Genomic DNA, 24914 nt, shown 5'->3' on the forward strand with positions numbered 1-24914 from the left:
GACATGGTCAGGAAATACCTACAAATATCTGTCTCAATGGCAATTGATACCTGTTAATGCCAGGCTGATATTTGGTACATGTTATTACTGATGTTTTTGTTGTAGCATAAGCCCTATAGTGAGGCTGGTTGGTATGGAATCTATCAAGTGGCTGTGGAGATGTGGTACTTAGAGACAAAGCTCTTTGAGGCCGGATTCATTTCTTTTGTAGCTTGTCATGGTGCCAGCACTGCCACAAATAAATGCTTGACATCATATGGCACAGAAACAGTTCTAACGATACTCTTCTGATCAGCAAAACTACATACAGACCTGTCTACCTATCCCATGTCTGTACAGCAGTATATTAGATGGTGTTGCAATGCTGCAAAAAATCATTTTCTAGTGTGACACAAATGATTGCTAAGCTCTGGACAACTGTGATATCTGTTGTCTAGTGGCTGCACTTGACTATATGGTAGGGGGTAGGGGTTACCACTGGTAACCCTGACAACTGTGACTCCCATCTACATGGTTGGCAGACACACCACTTGTAACCCTGACAACCATGACTCCTGACAACTGTGACTCCCATCTACATGGTTGGAGGACACACCACTGGTAACCCTGACAACTGTGACTCCCATCTACTTGGTTGGAGGACACACTACTGGTAACCATGACTCCTGACACTACATGGTAACCCTGACAACCATGACTCCTGACAACCGCGACTCCCATCTACATGGTTGGAGGACACACTACTGGTAACCCTGACAACCATGACTCCTGACAACTGTGACTCCCATCTTTATGGTTGGAGGACACACTACTGGTAACCCTGACAACCATGACTCCTGACAACTGTGACTCCCATCTACATGGTTGGAGGACACACTACTGGTAACCCTGACAACCATGACTCCTGACAACTGTGACTCCCATCTACATGATTGGAGGACACACTACTTGTAACCCTGACAACCATGATTCCTGACAACTGTGACTCCCATCTACATGGTTGGAGGACACACCAATTGAAACCCTGACAACCATGACTCCTGACAACTGTGGGTGAGTGAGTGACTGAGTTGGGTTTAACGCCGCTTTTAACAGTATTCCAGTTATATCACGGCGTGCCAGCTTAATGTGGGAGGAAAGCCCGAAGTGATGCAGGTCTAAGACGTTTACCACTTCGGTGAAACCCACAAGCACCGGTATGGTGTTGACAAACCTAGAAACATGCCCCCCCTGACAACTGTGACTCCCATCTACATGGTTGGAGGACACACTACTGGTAACCCTGACAACCATGACTCCTGACAACCGCGACTCCCATCTACATGGTTGGAGGACACACTACGGGTAACCCTGACAACCATGACTCCTGACAACTGTGACTCCCATCTATATGGTTGGAGGACACACTACTGGTAACCCTGACAACCATGACTCCTGACAACTGCGACTCCAATCTACATGGTTGGAGGACACACTACTGGTAACCCTGACAACCATGACTCCTGACAACTGTGACTCCCATCTACATGGTTGGAGGACACACTACTGGTAACCCTGACAACCATGACTCCTGACAACTGTGACTCCCATCTATATGGTTGGAGGACACACTACTGGTAACCCTGACAACCATGACTCCTGACAACTGTGACTCCCATCTTTATGGTTGGAGGACACACTACTGGTAACCCTGACAACCATGACTCCTGACAACTGTGACTCCCATCTACATGGTTGGAGGACACACTACTGGTAACCCTGACAACCATGACTCCTGACAACTGTGACTCCCATCTACATGATTGGAGGACACACTACTGGTAACCCTGACAACCATGACTCCTGACAACCGCGACTCCAATCTACATGCTTGGAGGACACACCCTTTGTAACCCTGACAACCATGATTCCTGACAACCGGGACTCCTATCTACATGGTTGGAGGACACACTACTGGTAACCCTGACAACTGTGACATCTGTTCTCCAGTGGCCCCATCTTACTCTCATCTACATGATAACTAGTTGTAAAATTAAATGCTTTGGATTTATTTAAGAGTGGTGTCCCCCATTCATCCAGGTCACTTGATGGTTGTATGCTACATCATTTGAAACCCATGATCTGCAGATCCTAACAAGGTTAAGGGACATAACCCTATCACAGGGCTCGATTTAACTTGCCAGTGCAACATATCTATGAAAGGTGCAACACTGTGCTCTGGTCTTGACCGATTGTGACTGCAAAATGTCCGATTTGAAAAAGTGCAAACCGGACATTTTAAAATTCGGTCAACATCAAACACCACAGGCACACTGACCTACATCCTGATAGGTTGAAATTCTACATATTTGATCTATGTATCTATCGAGTGTCGTACACTATAAAACACGTTGTAGATCTTTCCCTTCAGCGAATTCAGGTGAACGAACAAGTATAACAAACTTGGTTGATAAAAATATGAAATTTGATATAAAACTTAGACATGATGATTTACCATTTAAATTGTATTTCCTGCTCTCAAAGACATAGTTTTATATTCAGAGATGAGGATTACCATGTGTATTTTCTCGTAAACTAAGCCGGAAACAGAAATTAGCTGTGCACATGTTCTCAGAATAATCTACTGGTGATTCAGTCAAAAGTTACCCAATGACGCAACTTCAAAGAATTTTGATGAAATTATTATTTTATCAGGAAGAATATGTTCCCAAATTGTGTTATTTTAGTTGCGGCTTTTACTATATACAGTTATAATTATAAGAACCATAAATGTAACACTTTGGTACAGTCGATTGCTATTGCAGGATATTTTTACGTATGGACCAATTTGACCTGTCACCGTAGGGACTTCCCGCGCTACATGTATTTCGATTGCGAAAATGTAATGTTGACATATAATATTCACATTGCCACAAATATGACTTTTAATGAGTCAAAGTATGGCATTTATGATATATGTATCCATTCTGGCAACATAGATTGTTTCAAGGCATCAATAGCCGTAATCTGTCTCTGGTTGCTGTAAATAACGGTGAGTTGTTCACTCACGATTTCTCCAAAATTATTGGAAACAATATTGAATGTAATTTTGAATAAAATTGATAAAATATCTTACAAACATAAGGCCAGGTATACAATGAACACGATTATATAACAAGATAGTTTAATAATGGGATTGCGTATTTCAGTTTGAATTTGTTGACTGTACTTCCAGTTACATTGTTACCGTGAGCTATAACCGTATGAGGTATTGAAGGGCGCAATAGCGAGGGAACACTTGATATGTTATCAAAGTGACACTTGAGTTTATTCTTTTTGTTCATACATCCAGCACCTTTGATAAGGGGAGACCGAGACCAAAATGCAAATGTCTGTTGGCAAAAAATATTTCCGGATCCCTGGTGCAGCCTAATATTTACGTCTATATGCACCAAAGGCATGTAAAAACATTTTAACCCTTACTTTTCAACACAATATCGATCTTTGAACTCTCTAAGCTTTACGTAAATACTACATCACTAATCCCTGAGTTATGTCTAATTTGTCCTGTTTTCTTGACGATATCAAAATGGGTACTGCAAGATTATGTACATATGTTCCTCTTACATTTTACAGCAATATGTCATTGATATATAAACCAATGGCACAGTTTAGACCAGTTTATGCATCTTTGTTTCAACTTTGATAAATTGATGGGACCAGGGTGCACACTGGATGGTTTTGGTGCATCTAGGTTTTCATGTCAACATGCACCAGGTGCGGGTTAAATCAAGTTCCTTAAATTGAGTTGCTATATGGCTGAAATAATGCCGATGCGACATTAAATAGTAACCTACTCCTTAAATCAAGCCCTGCATCATATCAAATTAGCCACCTTTACAACCCCTTCCTACATAGTGAGTGAGTGAGTGAGTGAGTGAGTGAGTTTTACATGACTTTTAGCAATATTCCAGCAATATCAGGGTGGGGGAATCCAGAAATGGGCTTCACACATTGTACCCATGTAGGGAATCGAACCCAGGTCTTCGGCGTGACGAGCGAATGCTTTGAGCACTAAGCTACCCAACCGCCCCTCCCTCCTATATAGCCCAGAACTGTGAATGTATTTGGCTGCATCTATTTTGCCTTGCAACATCGATTTGCGTTCTACACCAAATATTACAGTAGTCTGGCTCTCATATAAACTAAACTAGTGACTAGCAGTATGTCAGCATCATGTTTGTCATGTTGATGGCCATCTGCCTCGCTAGTCAATAAAGCACAATTTGAAATCCATAACCATATATATTGTTCTTTGTAATATCCTATTTTCCCACAACAAATTATCCAATACATCTCAAATGGAGAACATATAGAACATGAACTCTATTGACAAGTGTCCAGACATCCAGTGCAAGGGTAGCAGATGTGACCATGTCTGGGCATATGTACAAGTCATTGTGGTTGAATCTGGTTATCATTTGTGTCAAAATAAATTAAACAAATACACATTTTCTATATCATTGTAGATCATATATAAAAAAGGGTAACCAATTTAATCAACTTGGCAAAATCATGAAAAATCAGATGCACTGGAAAAACAAGTTTCAAACTGTCACAGGGTCCAAACACATTCAGTTCAGGGGCTTTGAAAAATTGCTTGGACCACTCAGCCACAAGGAATAATGCACCAATTCCACAGATCTGCTGGCGGGTCTTAGTTACCTTCTTCACTCCAATTTGGCCCATGCATGATGGATCTGTAGCAAGTGAGGGAAGTAGGTAGGCCATGCTTACAGCATTTGGACATTCTCCATAACAAGAGTTGCAATAAGTCAAGATGATTCAGAATACCAGATTCCTGTTAGCTATGCAATGGGGAGGCTTTGGTCAGATGATGTTGCACCCGACATAATGATAGTGACATTGCCAATCACAAATGACCCTTGCCTTACCTGTCGCTTACATTAAGTGAAGAACACACTAACACACCAACTCAAACCTGGTAAATAACATAGTGAATAAAGTTCTTCTACAATGCATGGTGATTAATTGATCACATGACCCAGTCACACTGAGCAGGCCTGTGAGAAGGGTAAGTCAAACATCTTGCAATCAGATTCTTAAGTTTCTGGACTTGTGTAACTGTAGCAGTCAGCCAAGACCCCATGCCAAGACCCCATGCCAAGAAACCATGCCAAGACACCATGCCAAGACACTATGCCAAGTCCCCATGCCAAGACCCCATGCCAAGACCCCATGCCAAGACACCATGCCAAGACCCCATGCCAAGACACCATGCCAAGTCCCCATGCCAAGACACCATGCCAAGACCCCATGCCAAGACCCCATGCAATACACCATGCCAAGACCCCATGCAAGACACCATGCCCAGACCCCATGCAAGACACCATGCCAAGACCCCATGCCAAGATACCAAGCCAAGACCCCATGCCAAGACACCATGCCAAGACAGAATGTTGACATAGTCTCATAACTGATTCCTTATTGAGTGGAACCATCAAAGAGGCCACACACTAGACCTCCTCTGTCTTCAATACTCAGTTGGATGTCAAACCTACAGTGGTGATAGAATGTAAACGCAGACCCAATTGTGTTTATAAGTAGTTTATGCTGAACAGGATAAAAATATAGCATATAACCACGTCAAGTCAAGTTTGTGAATCTCTTTTTGTAGATGAACCAAAGTACAGTTTACATACAAAAAGAGACACAAAAACACATTCAATTTTGTGCAAAGGTGAACTTTCAATTTTGGAAGCAAATGAACTTCTTAAAGGAAGGATATGATTGTCATATAGACTTAACATAAACTAAAGTATGGGCAGAGGACAAATGTATGTCTTGAAAAGTGATACATTCCAACGAACACTGATGATGAGCTGATAGATGAACAATCCTTTTGGTTAATTAGAAGCAGATACCTTATGAAGCAACACCTAGATTACCAGTGTAGCAGTTAGTTGCCAGCAGTAGCCTAGCATCTCCTACACCCCACATGGTGTATGTAGACCTCACATAGCTGCGTGGAGACAATCTAGCCCAGGGCTCTGTACTTCACCAGGTAGGAGTCTGGCATCACTGATCTCACTTCAACATTACTGATGGGCATCTGATGAAAATACACCTCATGAGAGGTGCAGAAATGGACCTGATTGTGGAGAAACCCAAGAGAGTCCACAAGTCAGTTACAATAGGGGTTCAAATCAGCTTTTGCAGTAACAGTTTTAATAAGAACCCTTGAATCAATGTGAGCCATTTCATGAGTGAATGACTTTCCATGTGAGCTTGACATTTGATACAGCCATGTCATATCACAGATTTGATTACATTATTCACGGTTCATCTTTGATTTTTCATTATCAAAACTGAAATCTCATGCAATTTGAACTATGTTCCATAATGTGCCCTATAGTGGCCTTGACCTTATAAGGTCAACCAAGTGTTGGATGTGATGGGATATCCCACCCAAGAGATCAAATATATTCAGTTCTGTCATATTTCAATCATAATTCAACACTGGTCAGGTTTTTGTGCAACCAATGTCAACCAATCAGCAATGGTGTAGAAAGGATGTCAGACATGAAGTCTCAAACATCATGAAGAAGTTCAATTGCCATATTGGTGGAAGCAGAGACACTTACCCCAAAGAAGCAATGATGAATATCTGGGATAATTGCCATCCAAAATTAGTAATATAAACAAAAATAACATGACCCAATGTATGGTATTAAAGTAAATATATATTTTGCATTAGGTCTTTGAACAGCATTTACATGTGATACACATAAAGAAGAGAATATATGGATGTCAACTTCTTTATTATGAGGAACACCTGATGAAGGAGTAAGCATATACTCCGAAACGTTGCGTTCCTCATAATAAAGAAGTTGACATCCACATATTCTCTTCCATATATTTTGCATAGTATTTTATCTCCCAAACTCATCAAAATCTGTTAACCTTCCCATCATAAGCTAATAACAGTTGATTATTACAGTGTGCCTGTAGTGAGGTTAATATCTAGTTTAAATCACCGGCAACATATTTTGGACAAAATGTGTTGGCATCTTAAGGGGCAACTGACAATTTGAGTAAACACATGAAGGAAAAAAAGGAACACATGCCTTGCTGTTCTGATTATGTTGATGACCAGTTGATTACACATTGTGGTTTTCACATGTGGTTTCTTCAAAGAAGAGATGGGTAGATCAGTGTTCATGTACAGGGCAACTTAACAACAGCGTTATCGTGATGTAACCTTATGTTGCAAGCACCAGGTACCATTTTTCAGCATGACAATCATGTCCTATAGAAACAAAAGCAGACTGTACTTATTTATGGGGGGGGGGGGGGGAAGGAGATACTTAGAGATGTACAAGGAAGCAAATAGCAGCCATGTCCCTGCATGTTCCCATTGAGGAGCAGGTCCAACATTTGTATCCAATTACCATGATTACAGCAACACAACTTGCATCCTATGCTATATTAAAAGGAAGACCTCATATAAGCCGAAACTCAGACAGATGCTGTGAATATTAGCTGATGGTTTGGATGTAGGGATCCCTTGCTGAGTAGCGTAGGAGGTCTAGGGTCAGAAAGGTACGTGTGAATGTTTCTTTTTATGTTTGATGTAGATTTCCTCCTAACTTAAACAAGACATCCTATTTTTCTATGGAAAGCTGAAACATTTCAGGCTCAGTCATGATCATATGGAATTATCTTTGTTTTGCATATTTCCTACAGGTGCACATGAATTTGCAACATGCTAACATAAGGTGAGCGGGTGTGTCTCCGCCGCCAGTCGGGATGCAGATCACAATACAGTTTCTGTAAGCCAGGTAATGATTGTGCAATCACAATGTCATCCTACTCACAACCACTGTCAACATAAGGAGTGTCCAACAGGAGATGGTCGGTTTACTGATGTACGGCCATGCAGTAAACACCATCCAGTGAATCCCAGTCAAAAGTATATACATGTAGTGATAGAGTTGTCTTTAGCAAGAATATGCTATTTAAAAAAATTCCAACACATGGATTTTTATTTGTTATATACCGTATTCAACGTAATAAGCACCAAGGGCGCTCTCAAAATTAGGAATAGGGGGCTCTTATTAGAATATTATTTTGGAGAAAAAAACAGAGTTGAAAGATAAATTTCGTGGTTTATGCTGACAGTCTGAAATGTTTATGTACGACAGATATATTTTTCCGGAATTTAATTGCCCATAATTAAGGGTGCATATAACACACAAGGGCGTATTATACTTGAATAAATAGGTCTTGCGTACATTGATCAATTGGAAGGGGTGCTAATTGGGATTGTTCACTAGCCAATATATTAGCAAATGTTGCCGTGGGCGCTTATTAGAGCGGGGCGCTTATTATGTCGAATACGGTAACCTTAAAACGCTGCCGTCCAGATAACTTGGTGATGTTGAAGAGATAGGCACTACTTGTGCATTAAGGACTGCTCCTGCTTTGGGTAAAACTCACTCATGTTTTATTGTTTTATTGTTTTATTCTATTATTCTATATTTATCCATGACCATTTGTCCAGACTGTCCTTACTCTATCATCCTGCCTCAGAGATATGACAGTGCTTAGTAGAGGTAGGATAGGGAAGTGTCATTGAAATGTTTGTATTGTAAGCTACGGACAGTACTACATCACTGCTTGTTGACACAGGACACATTCACTTGACTTGACCATACAGAAGGGTTATCAGAGAAATTACAAATTTAACAAGTTTCGATTGTCTTATTGAAATATCTAGTTTGAATCTTTTCATGGAAATGCTTGTAACTAAACCACATGAAGCGTCATAATATCTCCTTGCCTCTGCTATGTACGGTCTGACTGCAGATGAATGTATAGGGTGAGATGTTGTGAAGTGTCTAGTAAGGGTGCAGAGAGGCGTGGGATGAGATGTTGTGAAGTGTCTAGTAAGGGTGCAGAGAGGTATGGGATGAGATGTTGTGAAGTGTCTTGTAAGGGTGCAGAGAGGCATGGGATGAGATGTTGTGAAGTGTCTAGTAAGGGTGCAGAGAGGCATGGGGTGAGATGTTGTGAAGTGTCTAGTAAGGATGCAGAGAGGCATGGGGTGAGATGTTGTGAAGTGTCTTGTAAGGGTGCAGAGAGGTATGGGGTGAGATGTTGTGAAGTGTCTAGTAAGGATGCAGAGAGGCATGGGGTGAGATGTTGTGAAGTGTCTTGTAAGGATGCAGAGAGGCATGGGATGAGATGTTGTGAAGTGTCTAGTAAGGGTACAGAGAGGCATGGGATGAGATGTTGTGAAGTGTCTAGTAAGGATGCAGAAAGGCATGGGATGAGATGTTGTGAAGTGTCTAGTAAGGGTGCAGAGAGGTATGGGATGAGATGTTGTGAAGTGTCTTGTAAGGGTGCAGAGAGGCATGGGATGAGATGTTGTGAAGTGTCTAGTAAGGGTGCAGAGAGGCATGGGGTGAGATGTTGTGAAGTGTCTAGTAAGGATGCAGAGAGGCATGGGGTGAGATGTTGTGAAGTGTCTTGTAAGGGTGCAGAGAGGTATGGGGTGAGATGTTGTGAAGTGTCTAGTAAGGATGCAGAGAGGCATGGGGTGAGATGTTGTGAAGTGTCTTGTAAGGGTGCAGAGAGGCATAGGATGAGATGTTGTGAAGTGTCTAGTAAGGATGCAGAGAGGCATGGGATGAGATGTTGTGAAGTGTCTAGTAAGGGTGCAGAGAGGTATGGGGTGAGATGTTGTGAAGTGTCTTGTAAGGGTGCAGAGAGGCATGGGATGAGATGTTGTGAAGTGTCTTGTAAGGGTGCAGAGAGGTATGGGGTGAGATGTTGTGAAGTGTCTTGTAAGGGTGCAGAGAGGCATGGGATGAGATGTTGTGAAGTGTCTAGTAAGGATGCAGAGAGGCATGGGATGAGATGTTGTGAAGTGTCTAGTAAGGGTGCAGAGAGGTATGGGATGAGATGTTGTGAAGTGTCTTGTAAGGGTGCAGAGAGGCATGGGATGAGATGTTGTGAAGTGTCTTGTAAGGGTGCAGAGAGGCATGGGATGAGATGTTGTGAAGTGTCTTGTAAGGGTGCAGAGAGGTATGGGGTGAGATGTTGTGAAGTGTCTTGTAAGGGTGCAGAGAGGCATGGGATGAGATGTTGTGAAGTGTCTAGTAAGGATGCAGAGAGGCATGGGATGAGATGTTGTGAAGTGTCTAGTAAGGGTGCAGAGAGGTATGGGATGAGATGTTGTGAAGTGTCTTGTACGGGTGCAGAGAGGCATGGGATGAGATGTTGTGAAGTGTCTTGTAAGGGTGCAGAGAGGCATGGGATGAGATGTTGTGAAGTGTCTTGTAAGGGTGCAGAGAGGCATGGGATGAGATGTTGTGAAGTGTCTTGTAAGGGTGCAGAGAGGCATGGGATGAGATGTTGTGAAGTGTCTAGTAAGGGTGCAGAGAGGTATGGGATGAGATGTTGTGAAGTGTCTTGTAAGGTGCAGAGCGGCATGGGATGAGATGTTGTGAAGTGTCTTGTAAGGGTGCAGAGAGGCATGGGATGAGATGTTGTGAAGTGTCTTGTAAGGGTGCAGAGAGGCATGGGATGAGATGTTGTGAAGTGTCTTGTAAGGGTGCAGAGAGGCATGGGATGAGATGTTGTGAAGTGTCTAGTAAGGGTGCAGAGAGGCATGGGATGAGATGTTGTGAAGTGTCTTGTAAGGGTGCAGAGAGGCATGGGATGAGATGTTGTGAAGTGTCTTGTAAGGGTGCAGAGAGGCATGGGATGAGATGTTGTGAAGTGTCTTGTAAGGGTGCAGAGAGGCATGGGATGAGATGTTGTGAAGTGTCTTGTAAGGGTGCAGAGAGGCATGGGATGAGATGTTGTGAAGTGTCTTGTAAGGGTGCAGAGAGGCATGGGATGAGATGTTGTGAAGTGTCTTGTAAGGGTGCAGAGAGGCATGGGATGAGATGTTGTGAAGTGTCTTGTAAGGGTGCAGAGAGGCATGGGATGAGATGTTGTGAAGTGTCTTGTAAGGGTGCAGAGAGGTATGGGATGAGATGTTGTGAAGTGTCTTGTAAGGGTGCAGAGAGGCATGGGATGAGATGTTGTGAAGTGTCTTGTAAGGGTGCAGAGAGGCATGGGATGAGATGTTGTGAAGTGTCTTGTAAGGGTGCAGAGAGGCATGGGATGAGATGTTGTGAAGTGTCTTGTAAGGGTGCAGAGAGGCATGGGATGAGATGTTGTGAAGTGTCTTGTAAGGGTGCAGAGAGGCATGGGATGAGATGTTGTGAAGTGTCTTGTAAGGGTGCAGAGAGGCATGGGATGAGATGTTGTGAAGTGTCGTGTAAGGGTGCAGAGAGGCATGGGGTGAGATGTTGTGAAGTGTCTTGTAAGGGTGCAGAGAGGCATGGGATGAGATGTTGTGAAGTGTCTTGTAAGGGTGCAGAGAGGCATGGAACTGATAAGAAGTGCATGATATGTCATAAGAGGCTAAATAAAACTGGCAAGTCTATACTGCCATTTTTCTTTTATGATGCTACTATGTGTGAGGGCCAAAACTATGCTTATAAAAGAGACATGCCAATCATTTGGATCGCTTGTCTAGATGGCAAGATCACCTCTTTGCATGTATTGCCCACAGGACACTGACAATGCCCTGAAACTTGTTGAAAGCTGGATTCTCACAACAACAATGAATCATCTGAAACATGTGTTTAGTCCTACAATTGGCTCGTTGAGACAGGCTCATTCCATCTCCATATACATGCCTAGAAAACAAGGCAGTACTAAGAATAAGCCAAGGCTGCACTATACACCGATCCAGTCATGCCCGATAAACCCTGCTCCAGAGCTGCCTCTTGTTTTGTTACTCTAGGAGGCACAAATTGCTATAGTGTCACAGCCCACGAAACTTGGTTTGCATGAGCGATGAATTTGGGTAAGGGATATTTTGCTACCAGTCATTTGTCAAAAAGTTCTAAAGTTCTAAATATTTTGTTTTGGGTTTTATCTTAGGTGTCAGACTGTATTTGCCAATGAGATGTCTGATGGGTAGATGAGGAAGTCCACATTGTTGATGCTGTCTAGCACAACCGTGGCACAAACTGGGAGGATACAAGATAAAACCAGCACCTCCAGTTGCCATGGTTATGGCTAAACCATCAGATCCATCTTCTAGAAAAAGTCAACTTGAGTTGGCAAAAATATATAAACTAAAACTCTGCATTGAAAAATACAACACAATCTAAATATAAATACTTACTTTTTATTATGATCCAAAAGAGTCACTGTTAGCTAAAGTTATAAAGTTGTTAAGAATACTGTTTCACACTATGCAGTTTGTCTCTTTTTACAAACAAATTGTGGAATCTTTGCTCATAACAGCAATTGTTTTCAACATGAAACACCTCACTCAAAAACAGCCCATCAGTGACACATGAGGACCAAGCCTTCATACTTGTCTTCTGAATTACAGTTAGACGAGTCAATCCTGTGAGTAGTAGGAGATATGGGCAATATAACCTGTGAGGATGGATAAGTATTAAAATATTAAACATAATGCAAAATTATTATTTTTCTTATCCTGTCTCACAGTATGCATGCATTATCCAACTATCAGGATGGAGGGAGGACAATTCTGCACTAACATCTGATAGCCGTCACATAAACCTCATGTACGGCACACAAATCGATTTAGGTAAAGAATTGCTGTAACTGCAATGGGTACCCAGCAATAACTACAACAAAGAGACTTACATCAACCAGTGTAACCTGTCTGGAACAAGACTGGCATGCTATGTTGGCACAGTACGTTGCCCTACAACACCACGCCTTTCCCTGCCTGGAACAAGACTGGCATGCTATGTTGGCACAGTACGTTGCCCTACAACACCACATCTTTCCCTGTCTGGAAAAAGACTGGCATGCTATGTTGGCACAGTACGTTGCCCTACAACACCACATCTTTCCCTGTGTGGAACAAGACTGGCATGCTATGTTGGCACAGTACGTTGCCCTACAACACCACATCTTTCCCTGTCTGGAACAAGACTGGCATGCTATGTTGGCACAGTACGTTGCCCTACAACACCACGTCTTTCCCTGTCTGGAACAAGACTGGCATGCTATGCTGGACCACACCTTTTACCTGACAAGATGGTAGTACTGAAGCTAATGTGGTTAGAAACAATAAAAAAAAATTAACTTTAAAAAGTTCAACATATTCTCCTTTGAAGAAAATATCAATGGTCACATTTTCAAAGGTTCTCTGGATAGGCCTTGGAAACTTCCTACAGGGGAAATGAGTTGATGAACTGCCCCACTGGAATCCTCTCCACAAGGTTAAGGTGGGGATTTTACTGGCTCTTCAAATAGTCCGTAATTCTGAAGTTCTTCTTGCATGAGAAGGAACCAACATTGCAGATGTTTCGGTCCTATAGAGACCACAGTGGTTAGATATGGTACAAAATAGGAGTGTTCAATTTCTGACGAAGGATGTGACCTGTCTTTGTAAAGGGTGCACCTGACACCCCATGTGACCTGTCAATGAAGAATAAAACCTGGCACCCCATATAACCTGTCATTGTAGAGGGTGCACCCTACACCCCATGTGACCTGTCATTGTAGAATACGCACCTGGCACCCCATATAACCTGTCATTGTAGAGGGTGCACCCTACACCCCATGTGACCTGTCATTGTAGAATACGCACCTGGCACCCCATATAACCTGTCATTGTAGAGGGTGCACCCTACACCCCGTATAACCTGTCACTGTAGAAGGTGCACCCTACACCCCATATAACCTGTCATTGTAGAAGGTGCACCCTACACCCCATATAACCTGTCATTGTAGAAGGTGCACCCTACACCCAATATAACCTGTCATTGTAGAAGGTGCACCCTACACACCATATAACCTGTCATTGTAGAGGGTGCACCCTACACCCCATATAACCTGTCATTGTAGAAGGTGCACCTGGCACTCCATATAACCTGTCATTGTAGAAGGTGCACCCTACACCCCATATAACCTGTCATTGTAGAGGGTTCACCCTACACCCCATGTGACCTGTCATTGTAGAAGGTGCACCCTACACCCCATATAACCTGTCATTGTAGAAGGTGCACCCTACACCCCATGTGACCTGTCATTGTAGAAGGTGCACCCTACACCCCATATAACCTGTCATTGTAGAGGGTTCACCCTACACCCCATATAACCTGTCATTGTAGAGGGTGCACCCTACACCCCATATAACCTGTCATTGTAGAGGGTTCACCCTACACCCCATGTGACCTGTCATTGTAGAGGGTGCACCTGGCACCCCATATAACCTGTCATTGTAGAGGGTGCACCCTACACCCCATGTGACCTGTCATTGTAGAGGGTGCACCCTACACCCCATATAACCTGTCATTGTAGAGGGTGCACCTGGCACCCCATATAACCTGTCATTGTAGAGGGTGCACCCTACACCCCATGTGACCTGTCATTGTAGAGGGTGCACCTGGCACCCCATATAACCTGTCATTGTAGAGGGTGCACCCTACACACCATGTAACCTGTCATTGTAGAAGGTTCACCCTACACCCCATATAACCTGTCATTGTAGAGGGTGCACCCTACACCCCATATAACCTGTCATTGTAGAGGGTGCACCTGGCACCCCATATAACCTGTCATTGTAGAAGGTGCACCCTACACCCCATATAACCTGTCATTGTAGAGGGTGCACCCTACACCCCATGTGATCTGTCATTTTAGAAGGTGCACCTGGCACCCCATATAACCTGTCATTGTAGAAGGTGCACCTGGCACCCCATATAACCTGTCATTGTAGAGGGTACACCTGGCACCCCATGTGACCTGTCATTGTAGAAGGTGCACCTGGCACCCCATATAACCTGTCATTGTAGAGGGTGCACCTGGCACTCCATATAACCTGTCATTGTAGAAGGTGCACCTGGCACCCCATATAACCTGTCATTGTAGAGGGTGCACCTGGCACTCCATATAACCTGTCATTGTAGAAGGTGCACCTGGCACCCCATATAACCTGTCATTGTAGAGGGTTCACCCTACACCCCATATAACCTGTCATTGTAGAAGGTGCACCCTACACCCCATGTGACCTGTCATTGTAGAGGGTGCACCTGGCACCCCATATAACCTGTCATTGTAGAAGGTGCACCCTACACCCCATATAACCTGTCATTGTAGAGGGTTCATCCTACACCCCATGTGACCTGTCATTGTAGAGGGTGCACCTGGCACCCCATATAACCTGTCATTGTAGAAGGTGCACCCTACACCCCATATAACCTGTCATTGTAGAGGGTGCACCCTACACCCCATGTGACCTGTCATTGTAGAAGGTGCACCTGGCACCCCATATAACCTGTCATTGTAAAAGGTGCACCTGGCACCCCATATAACCTGTCATTGTAGAGGGTTCACCCTACACCCCATGTAACCTGTCATTGTAGAGGGTACACCTGGCACCCCATATAACCTGTCGTGGTAGAAGGTGCACCTGGCACCCCATATAACCTGTCGTTGTAGAAGGTGCACCTGGCACCCCATATAACCTGTCATTGTAGAAGGTGCACCTGGCACCCCATATAACCTGTCATTGTAGAGGGTGCACCCTACACCCCATGTGACCTGTCATTGTAGAAGGTGCACCTGGCACCCTATATAACCTGTCATTGTAGAAGGTGCACCCTACACCCCATATAACCTGTCATTGTAGAAGGTGCACCCTACACCCCATGTAACCTGTCATTGTAGAGGGTACACCTGGCACCCCATATAACCTGTCATTGTAGAAGGTGCACCTGGCACCCCATATAACCTGTCATTGTAGAAGGTGCACCTGGCACCCCATATAACCTGTCATTGTAGAAGGTGCACCTGGCACCCCATATAACCTGTCATTGTAGAAGGTGCACCTGGCACCCCATATAACCTGTCATTGTAGAAGGTGCACCCTACACCCCATATAACCTGTCATTGTAGAAGGTGCACCCTACACCCCATGTGACCTGTCATTGTAGAGGGTTCACCCTACACCCCATATAACCTGTCATTGTAGAGGGTTCACCCTACACCCCATATAACCTGTCATTGTAGAAGGTGCACCTGGCACCCCATATAACCTGTCATTGTAGAAGGTGCACCCTACACCCCATATAACCTGTCATTGTAGAGGGTGCACCCTACACCCCATGTGACCTGTCATTGTAGAGGGTTCACCCTACACCCCATATAACCTGTCATTGTAGAGGGTTCACCCTACACCCCATATAACCTGTCATTGTAGAAGGTGCACCTGGCACCCCATATAACCTGTCATTGTAGAAGGTGCACCCTACACCCCATATAACCTGTCATTGTAGAGGGTGCACCCTACACCCCATATAACCTGTCATTGTAGAAGGTGCACCTGGCACCCCATATAACCTGTCATTGTAGAGGGTACACCTGGCACCCCATATAACCTGTCATTGTAGAAGGTGCACCCTACACCCCATGTGACCTGTCATTGTAGAAGGTGCACCCTACACCCCATGTGACCTGTCATTGTAGAAGGTGCACCTGGCACTCCATATAACCTGTCATTGTAGAAGGTGCACCCTACACCCCATATAACCTGTCATTGTAGAAGGTGCACCTGGCACCCCATATAACCTGTCATTGTAGAGGGTGCACCCTACACCCCATGTGACCTGTCATTGTAGAAGGTGCACCTGGCACTCCATATAACCTGTCATTGAAGAAGGTGCACCCTACACCCCATATAACCTGTCATTGTAGAGGGTACACCTGGCACCCCATATAACCTGTCATTGTAGAAGTTGCACCCTACACCCCATATAACCTGTCATTGTAGAGGGTACACCTGGCACCCCATATAACCTGTCATTGTAGAAGGTGCACCTGGCACCCCATATAACCTGTCATTGTAGAGGGTGCACCCTACACCCAATGTGACCTGTCATTGTAGAGGGTGCACCCTACACCCCATATAACCTGTCATTGTAGAGGGTGCACCCTACACCCCATATAACCTGTCATTGTAGAGGGTGCACCCTACACCCCGTATAACCTGTCATTGTAGAAGGTGCACCCTACACCCCATTTGACCTGACATCTCCTAACATAAGCTAAGCAGTGTGTTGCACAGGACAGTTGTTATCCTATATGTTGCCAACCATACCATGAAGATCCCTCTTCCTTTTACACACACAAGTATACGTGTAGGTACAGTACCTGCCACTGTCTGAGCGTGAACTAGGGGTGGACTTTCCACTGTGGCGCCCATTGTCCGGGGCTGACATGTCTGTGTTATATAGCAGCAGGGCTCCCTCCTTCTCCCATGTCTCTCAGATGCTCTGCAAACAGTTACACCGAGGTTACTTCAGTTTCAAATACAACAAGGGCAGACAACTCTTTGTAAACATATCTCAGGTTGTGAAATTACCGTGTCAATTTATTATGAAGTTAAGACTGTCTAATTGGTCAAGTCTGGTCTTCTTTGACTCGGGACCAATTTATCATGGATGTATACATTGATGTGTAAGACCTGTACATGGATGTGTAAGACATGTGTGTGGATGTGTAAGACCTGTGTGTGGATGTGTAAGACATGTGTGTGGATGTGTAAGACCTGTGTGTGGATGTGTAAGACCTGAGTGTGGATGTGTAAGACCTGTACATGGATGTGTAAGACCTGTGTGTGGATGTGTAAGACCTGTATGTGGATGTGTAAGACCTGTATGTGGATGTGTAAGACATGTGTGTGGATGTGTAAGACCTGTGCATGGATGTGTAAGACCTGTGCATGGATGTGTAAGACCTGTATGTGGATGTGTAAGACCTGTGTGTGGATGTGTAAGACCTGTATGTGGATGTGTAAGACCTGTATGTGGATGTGTAAGACCTGTGTGTGGATGTGTAAGACCTGTATGTGGATGTGTAAGACCTGTATGTGGATGTGTAAGACCTGTATGTGGATGTGTAAGACCTGTATGTGGATGTGTAAGACCTGTACATGGATGTGTAAGACCTGTGCATGGATGTGTAAGACCTGTGCATGGATGTGTAAGACCTGTATGTGGATGTGTAAGACCTGTGTGTGGATGTGTAAGACCTGTATGTGGATGTGTAAGACCTGTATGTGGATGTGTAAGACCTGTATGTGGATGTGTAAGACCTGTGTGTGGATGTGTAAGACCTGTATGTGCATGTGTAAGGCCTGTGTGTGGATGTGTAAGGCCTGTGTGTGGATGTGTAAGACCTATATGTGGATGTGTAAGACCTGTACATGGATGTGTAAGACTTGTACATGGATGTGTAAGACCTGTGTGTGGATGTGTAAGACCTGTACATGGATGTGTAAGACCTGTGTGTGGATGTGTAAGACCTGTACATGGATGTGTAAGACATGTGTGTGGATGTGTAAGACATGTGTGTGGATGTGTAAGACCTGTACATGGATGTGTAAGACCTGTGTGTGGATGTGTAAGACCTGTATGTGGATGTGTAAGACCTGTGTGTGGATGTGTAAGACCTGTATGTGGATGTGTAAGACATGTGTGTGGATGTGTAAGACCTGTATGTGGATGTGTAAGACCTGTACATGGATGTGTAAGACCTGTGCATGGATGTGTAAGACCTGTGCATGGATGTGTACTATTATGTGTGAAATACTATGATGAAACTGTATCCCGTGGGTAAGCCGACGCCTTTCTACAGAATCTTTTTTCTGGTCCTCAAAATTCGGCTTAAACGCGGTCATATACAGTAAGTCCTGTACATGGTACATTGAGAACAAAACCCAAATTTATTGATGAAAGTGACTAATGTCATGCTTGTTAACGTTATTTTGCACTCACTGAATAATATACAACTTCTTGCTATTTATATTTAGGACAAATACAATATGTGCTTATAAATTACGATACATCTGCATCTATTCTTGTCAACTTTTGATGAAAGTCCCTATCAGACTTATACATGTATTTACAAAGGGATGCCATTTAGGAATAATTAGAAATAGTTGTGAGGTCCCTCATCTAACATACCACCCATTAACATGAACTTACAGACAGCTTTACCCTTTTCCCTTGAGTAGAGATTTCACACAGGTATGTTTTTAAATCTGACTGAAGAAGATCATCACAAAATGAGTCAAACTTATTTCCAAATGCAGTTTGACCACATTTGGCTGTCAGACAGCCTTGCAAATATTCACTTTCAGTAGCCCCGAATTCTGTATTTTGGGCTGGTGATGCTGATACTTCAAAATTGTTTTATGATCTGATTGGCCTCAAGTACTTCAGTGTTGTGTGAAACATGTTTTAATTATTATTTCATACTTTCTAAACATAAAACATGAAAAAGTACTCTTAATTAAGAAACACACTAATTAATTTCATACTCTTTTAAAAAATGGACCACTGAACATGTTGAATGCAAAATAGAAAGATTATTGTGGTACGAATAAATATTTATTACTTATTGATCAATACAGCTAACTGCAAAAAATGTTTTGTCAATTTTAAAAATGTTATTTTTAACTACAATTTACTCCCAAAACAGCATGAGAACAAAAAAACTAGAGCATTCTAATCCTCTGCATTTGTTATGAACAAAAGTACCATTTACGAAGTTGCAATTTGCAGTGATTACTCACAAGTGTTCACTATCACATACATTTGACAAAAAACTCAACTGCCTATGCAATAAATTTTTTACAAGTCATTAGCAACTCCATCACCAACACATCCATCACTCTCTGCTATGCAGATACACTTGACCATTCATTAGAAAATCTTTGTGTTTCAATATGTCAAATAATGGATGAACATTTGACTTTGCTATTAGTATTACCAAGATATCTGTATGATAAGTTAAAAATATAAAAAGGAATGTCACTAAATTCTCTGTATCTTCATTATATGGTAACTCTTTTTACTTGAGCCATCTTCCTGAGGCAAGGGTGTTTACTGACTACAAAAGTCCAGTTTCCACAATTGCTGAACTACGCTGGAATTTTGTTGTTCGATCGTAGCACCACCAGTGGCTATTATGAGTTATGTCCCTTCAATGTCCCTCCAACTGACCAATCAGATTCCACCTCTCATATCACTTGCATTTGCTTCAAACAAATGGTGGCTCCCAGTAAAGACATTCTTATCGATAATCAAGATCTATGTCGTAACAAAATGGATCTTACCTCGTGAAGTGCATCATATCATTCGAGCACTTGATTAAAAAAAATGAAACGATTTGGAAAATACCTGTCGATGCCCAGTCGACAGTACACATGTTTTGCAAATCCTGCAATCGACGTAAGTCTGCATGTTCAAATCCATGTTGTTTACGAACTGGATGTCTAGGTTGTTGCGTGATATTGATTGGACTATGCATTGACTCGATAGTCCAGCCTAAAAGTAACTTTTACAGTCAGTTAACTCCCTTGCCTTTCGGAGATATACATGAGCAGTAGGCCACATTTGATAAGACAAAACTTCATTTACTTAAGCAAGATCTTGGCACAGTGTTAGATATCTGTTTTCAGTGCATGCAATAATCATGGTATTGTGCAATGACTTGTGGGTAGAGATAATTTCTCTGCTAAAAAGAGGACTGTTAACAAGGAACATCTGTCATGTTTTAAGAGTATATATACCCACTGATGATAATCTGTGAACCTGTTAAATTACATACACAGTCCAGCAGAATAGTGAAAAAGCATGTTTTGGCATCATTATGAAGTTTTTTGGTTGATTCATCATCTGTGAGCTATCCTGAACCAGAATCAGCCGGGTGCCAGACTGGCACCATTGAGGAATATTTTTTAAAGGCAAAAAATATGATGGACGCCAACGATTTTCGATTAATTCTGTTTGAGATAATATCTTCACTTCTAATGCACTTACAAACACAATTTTGGTGTCTAATACTATGTTTTCATGGCCAAGGAAACTGATAATGATATAATTAAAAGTGTAAAATTAACACGGGTGTCATATTTTCAATATATGTGGTCGAAATCGTATATTTCATCGTAACACTGGTGATTGTTCAATTCTGTCTTTTTTTCATGGTGATTGTGGCAGCAGCAGGCCATGGCTTCTTCTGATGAGATATCAGGTTGCTTTTTTAAAAATTTGTGCCGCGATTAGGTGGAATGCACTTCCTGATGACTTTCGTCGGAGCTGTGGGAACTCTTATGAGTAACACAGGATTTACTGAAATCATGCAACAACCTGTGGTGGTGTCCTAAACATGCTCACCGGTAAGAAGTTTCTGCAAAACATGTGAGCCTTGCGCATGGTGCTTGAAGAACTTTTGAGGCCAATCATTGTAGCAACCGATGATTACAAACAGTTGCAGTTCTTCGTTTGATGATAAAGCATGCAAGAGCAAAACTTTGGATTGATAACTTGATCAAGCCAATCCTCCCGATGGTGGTGTTTCTAAGAGCTGTGCAGGAAGCCGACTGGCTTTTCCATCTGTTGGGAGTTGCAGAGATGATTCCCTATTTCTTTGCTTCCAGTCATTGGAACAATGCCAGGTACGGTCTGTACTATCTTCGATCAATGGAGCATCTACCAGACGATCTGCTCAAAGAATTCATGCATGGCAAACTTGTCATGCGTCACAACCCAGGCATATGGAACGCCATATGGTCTGATATGTTTATAGAGTCAACGTTTATGAGATATGTCCACGAGTCTGGCGGACACACAGGACTCACTCTGAAGCCATCGGCTTTTACAAGATGGGCTTTGAGCTTGCATATCTGCAGCCAGCTACGTGGTAATCTAGGGGCGATAAAAGTCAAGCAAAACAGCAGGATCGTCACAACTCACAAAGAGGCCCCTGCAAGCATTACAAGTAACTCATCTGATCGTCAGAAAATTCAAAACGCTCTTCAAAGTTACATCGATCCTTTGGCAACAGACACTCACCCACCTGGCCTTTTAAATATCGTGACACGTATTCATACAACAGGCAAGGTCAATGGTGATAATTCTCTCCAAATTGGACGACAAAAGATGGTGGAATTTGAATCTGGATGGCCAACATCCTTCAACAAGTCACTGACCAAGAAAGTGACTCTGATCATTAAGACCAAGAAGAGCATAAAGTTGGATGGAAGACCTGTGTACGATACCGAATTGATCTATACCAGAGTCATATGTCTCCAACAATACAGGGATATTGATATCAATGATGTCCTCTCTTACGAACTGACTCCTGTGCCAGCCTCCTTGTATGTTGAGAGTGGTGCGATGCAGGCTTAGTTGAAAGCAGTCCTGGAGACGAATCTGCAAGTTGAGAAATCAAGTCGAACTGAAGGTGTTTCAGATGCTGTTATAATCAATGGATGCGCCTTGTTCTGGACTGTACATTGGCCCACAAATGGCACATTTGAGGATTATTTTATCAACTTCATGGGGACCATCAAGTACCACCTGGAGTGTTGTGACGTTTACCTGATTTTCGACAGGTACATAAAAAGCAGAACAAGGCAAATGACGAGATCCAGTCGCGCAGGTCATGATTCAAGTCAAAAACATCAACTCAACTAACACACAACACTTCAATCGCAAGAAGTTGTGCTCAATGTAACCTACAACAAAGAACAGCTGATCTATTTGATTTGTAAGTATCTGATGGATCACAACGTAGACAACCAGACCAAACTGGTTATCACCGGAAAAGATGCCTCGCCAGTACAAGTATGGAACAATTCTTCTCTCCAGAGACAGGATCTCACAACACAACATGAAGAAGCAGACGTCATCATTGTTATGGTTCAAAAGTGTCGGTGACCACACACCAGTATCAGTTGTGGAAGTCAAAGATGGCAAACTCCAAGAAGTCGTTGCCCCCTACCATGATGCCTTTGTTCAGTATGTACATCACGCTCACCATCAAGTCATGATATGGAAATCGGCCACTCAGTCAGCGCCTCCCAACTTGGATCCACTCAAGTATGGATGGCAAAAAGGTGAGGACTGAACAGAAGGATGACAAATCATTCAAAAATATTCGCGCGAATGCACCTCTTGTTAAGGTGTGGTGTTCTGGACAACAGCACGTGGAGCACGGGCGGCAAACACAGATGTGTGCGGCGGGAACTCTGTCCCTAGCCTTGTCACTTTACGGTCATGCTTGGTAGAGGGCAGCCACGCTGCCGGTGAGCTGTTCGATCAGCTGTTTAATTGTGCCCTGATTTGACACTGTCAGAGGCAGCCACCAGCAACGTGGTTTTTCATAGTCAAATAACGACTAAAAGATTGTCAAATAAGGACAAATCGTGGTAAGTAGTGATTATAGGAAGTGTTTCTGAAATCGTGGGTTAATTCAAATATGGTTTAAATTTGAGTTTCAGTTATTAAATATTAAATTATTTTATTGAGTTATTTTTTAAGACTTCCACTGCGTGTCACACCATTGTGTCCAACTACACTTCCACCAGATGTGTCTGCTGCACCTGTCACCATTGATCCAGTGTGCATGCTCCAGGAGCAGATGATGTCCCTACGGGAGGTATGGGTGTGTACCAGCAATGTTATGCAGTTGTAACGCTGAACCAGGCTGCTGTAACGAACGAGGGCAGTAGCTGCTAACCAGGACGAGGATGACGAAGACTGCGTTCTGCTTCAACAGTAAAGGTATTAATGTTTGCCTATACTATTTTGTGCTCTGCTGTTTCATTTGCAACTTTAACATGTATTGTATTGAATTTTGAGAGTTCACCAAAGTCTATCTCTTAGTGATTATTGCACTGAATTGGATTTTGTTTTTTTTACACCACTCAACATCAAAGGTCATACCGGTCAGTTATACTGGCGGAGTAAACCTGAATTGTTCGGGGAAAACCGTGACCCTCGGCAAGTAACTGACGGGCTTTCCCACATACAGTGTAAAAAGAAAGACGGGAGGGCTGCTTCCCACCAGGACGCGAATTGAACCCGGGATCTTCCGCATGACAGTGGAACCTCAAAATAGCCAATGTTCAAATTGAAACGATGGCCATCTTGCAAATATGACACAAGTTTTATTTGTACACTTTTAATTTTAGAATTAGTGGATTCCTTGACCATGAAAACAAAGTACTAGACACAACAATTGTGTTTGCATGTGCATTAGAAGTGACGATATTGCCTCACAAAGAATTAAGAGGAAATCTATGGCAGCTGTAAGATAAAGGGTTAACTGTGACGTCATACACATGTATGTAATTGATGACAAAACACGCATGTTCCACACCGGATGATGTAGTAAAACTATTCTATGAACCCGCCATGCTTGTTGTTCAATATATTACATGGTGTCAGAAGTGAACAGAACGTTCATGCCATTTATGCACGAGGCCATGCACGAGGAGGCACACGTGAGACATGGAAGGACAAAAAGCAAAGAGGACATTATGAAGACAGGCGAAATGCACAGTATCCAAGATGTAGGGCATGTGGCTATAATCACATGAAGGATAAATGCCCAGCTGCAGGAAGAATTTGTGACAAGTGCGGTGGCAGACACCACTTTGCAAGTATGTGCAAAGCAAGACAACGTATGTCAGATAGACGAGACCGCCCAGACAACAAAAATAGACATGTACATGTGGTGGAGAATTCAGAGTCTGAAATTGAGGATTTTGACCAACTATTCATAGGAATGCTGGAGTCAGATTGTGATAATGAGGACTGGAAAGAAACTCTGACAATTAACAAGAAACAGGTAGAGTTCAAGCTTGATACAGGGGCACAGTGTAATGTCATCTCCAAACGAGTGTAGGACAGTTTGAAACTAGTATATGAACAGTTGTCAGAATCTCAAACAAGACTAGTTTCGTAATTTGGATATAAGACGGCCCCACTTGGACAATCAAAGCTACAGCG

The 24914-nt window shown here is 43.0% G+C and overlaps 1 protein-coding gene across 2 annotated transcripts in view; it reads right to left on the reverse strand.

Moving 5' to 3' along the window:
• Window positions 1-24914, reverse strand: part of LOC139463750 (serine-rich adhesin for platelets-like) — a 167603-nt gene that overhangs the window by 138577 nt on the left and 4112 nt on the right. Inside the window, exon 2 of one of the 2 annotated variants that reach the window (XM_071245016.1) lies at window positions 17263-17384. In XM_071245016.1, the coding sequence (XP_071101117.1) occupies window positions 17263-17330 (68 nt within the window). In that variant the 5' untranslated portion in view covers window positions 17331-17384. Of the gene's footprint in view, window positions 1-312; window positions 376-17262; window positions 17385-24914 lie in introns of those variants that run through there. The other variant, XM_071245019.1, reaches the window with a different exon arrangement.

This window comes from Haliotis cracherodii, unplaced genomic scaffold, assembly GCF_022045235.1.
Source record: "Haliotis cracherodii isolate W230 unplaced genomic scaffold, xgHalCrac1.p SCAF_16, whole genome shotgun sequence".
NCBI lineage: Eukaryota > Metazoa > Mollusca > Gastropoda > Lepetellida > Haliotidae > Haliotis > Haliotis cracherodii.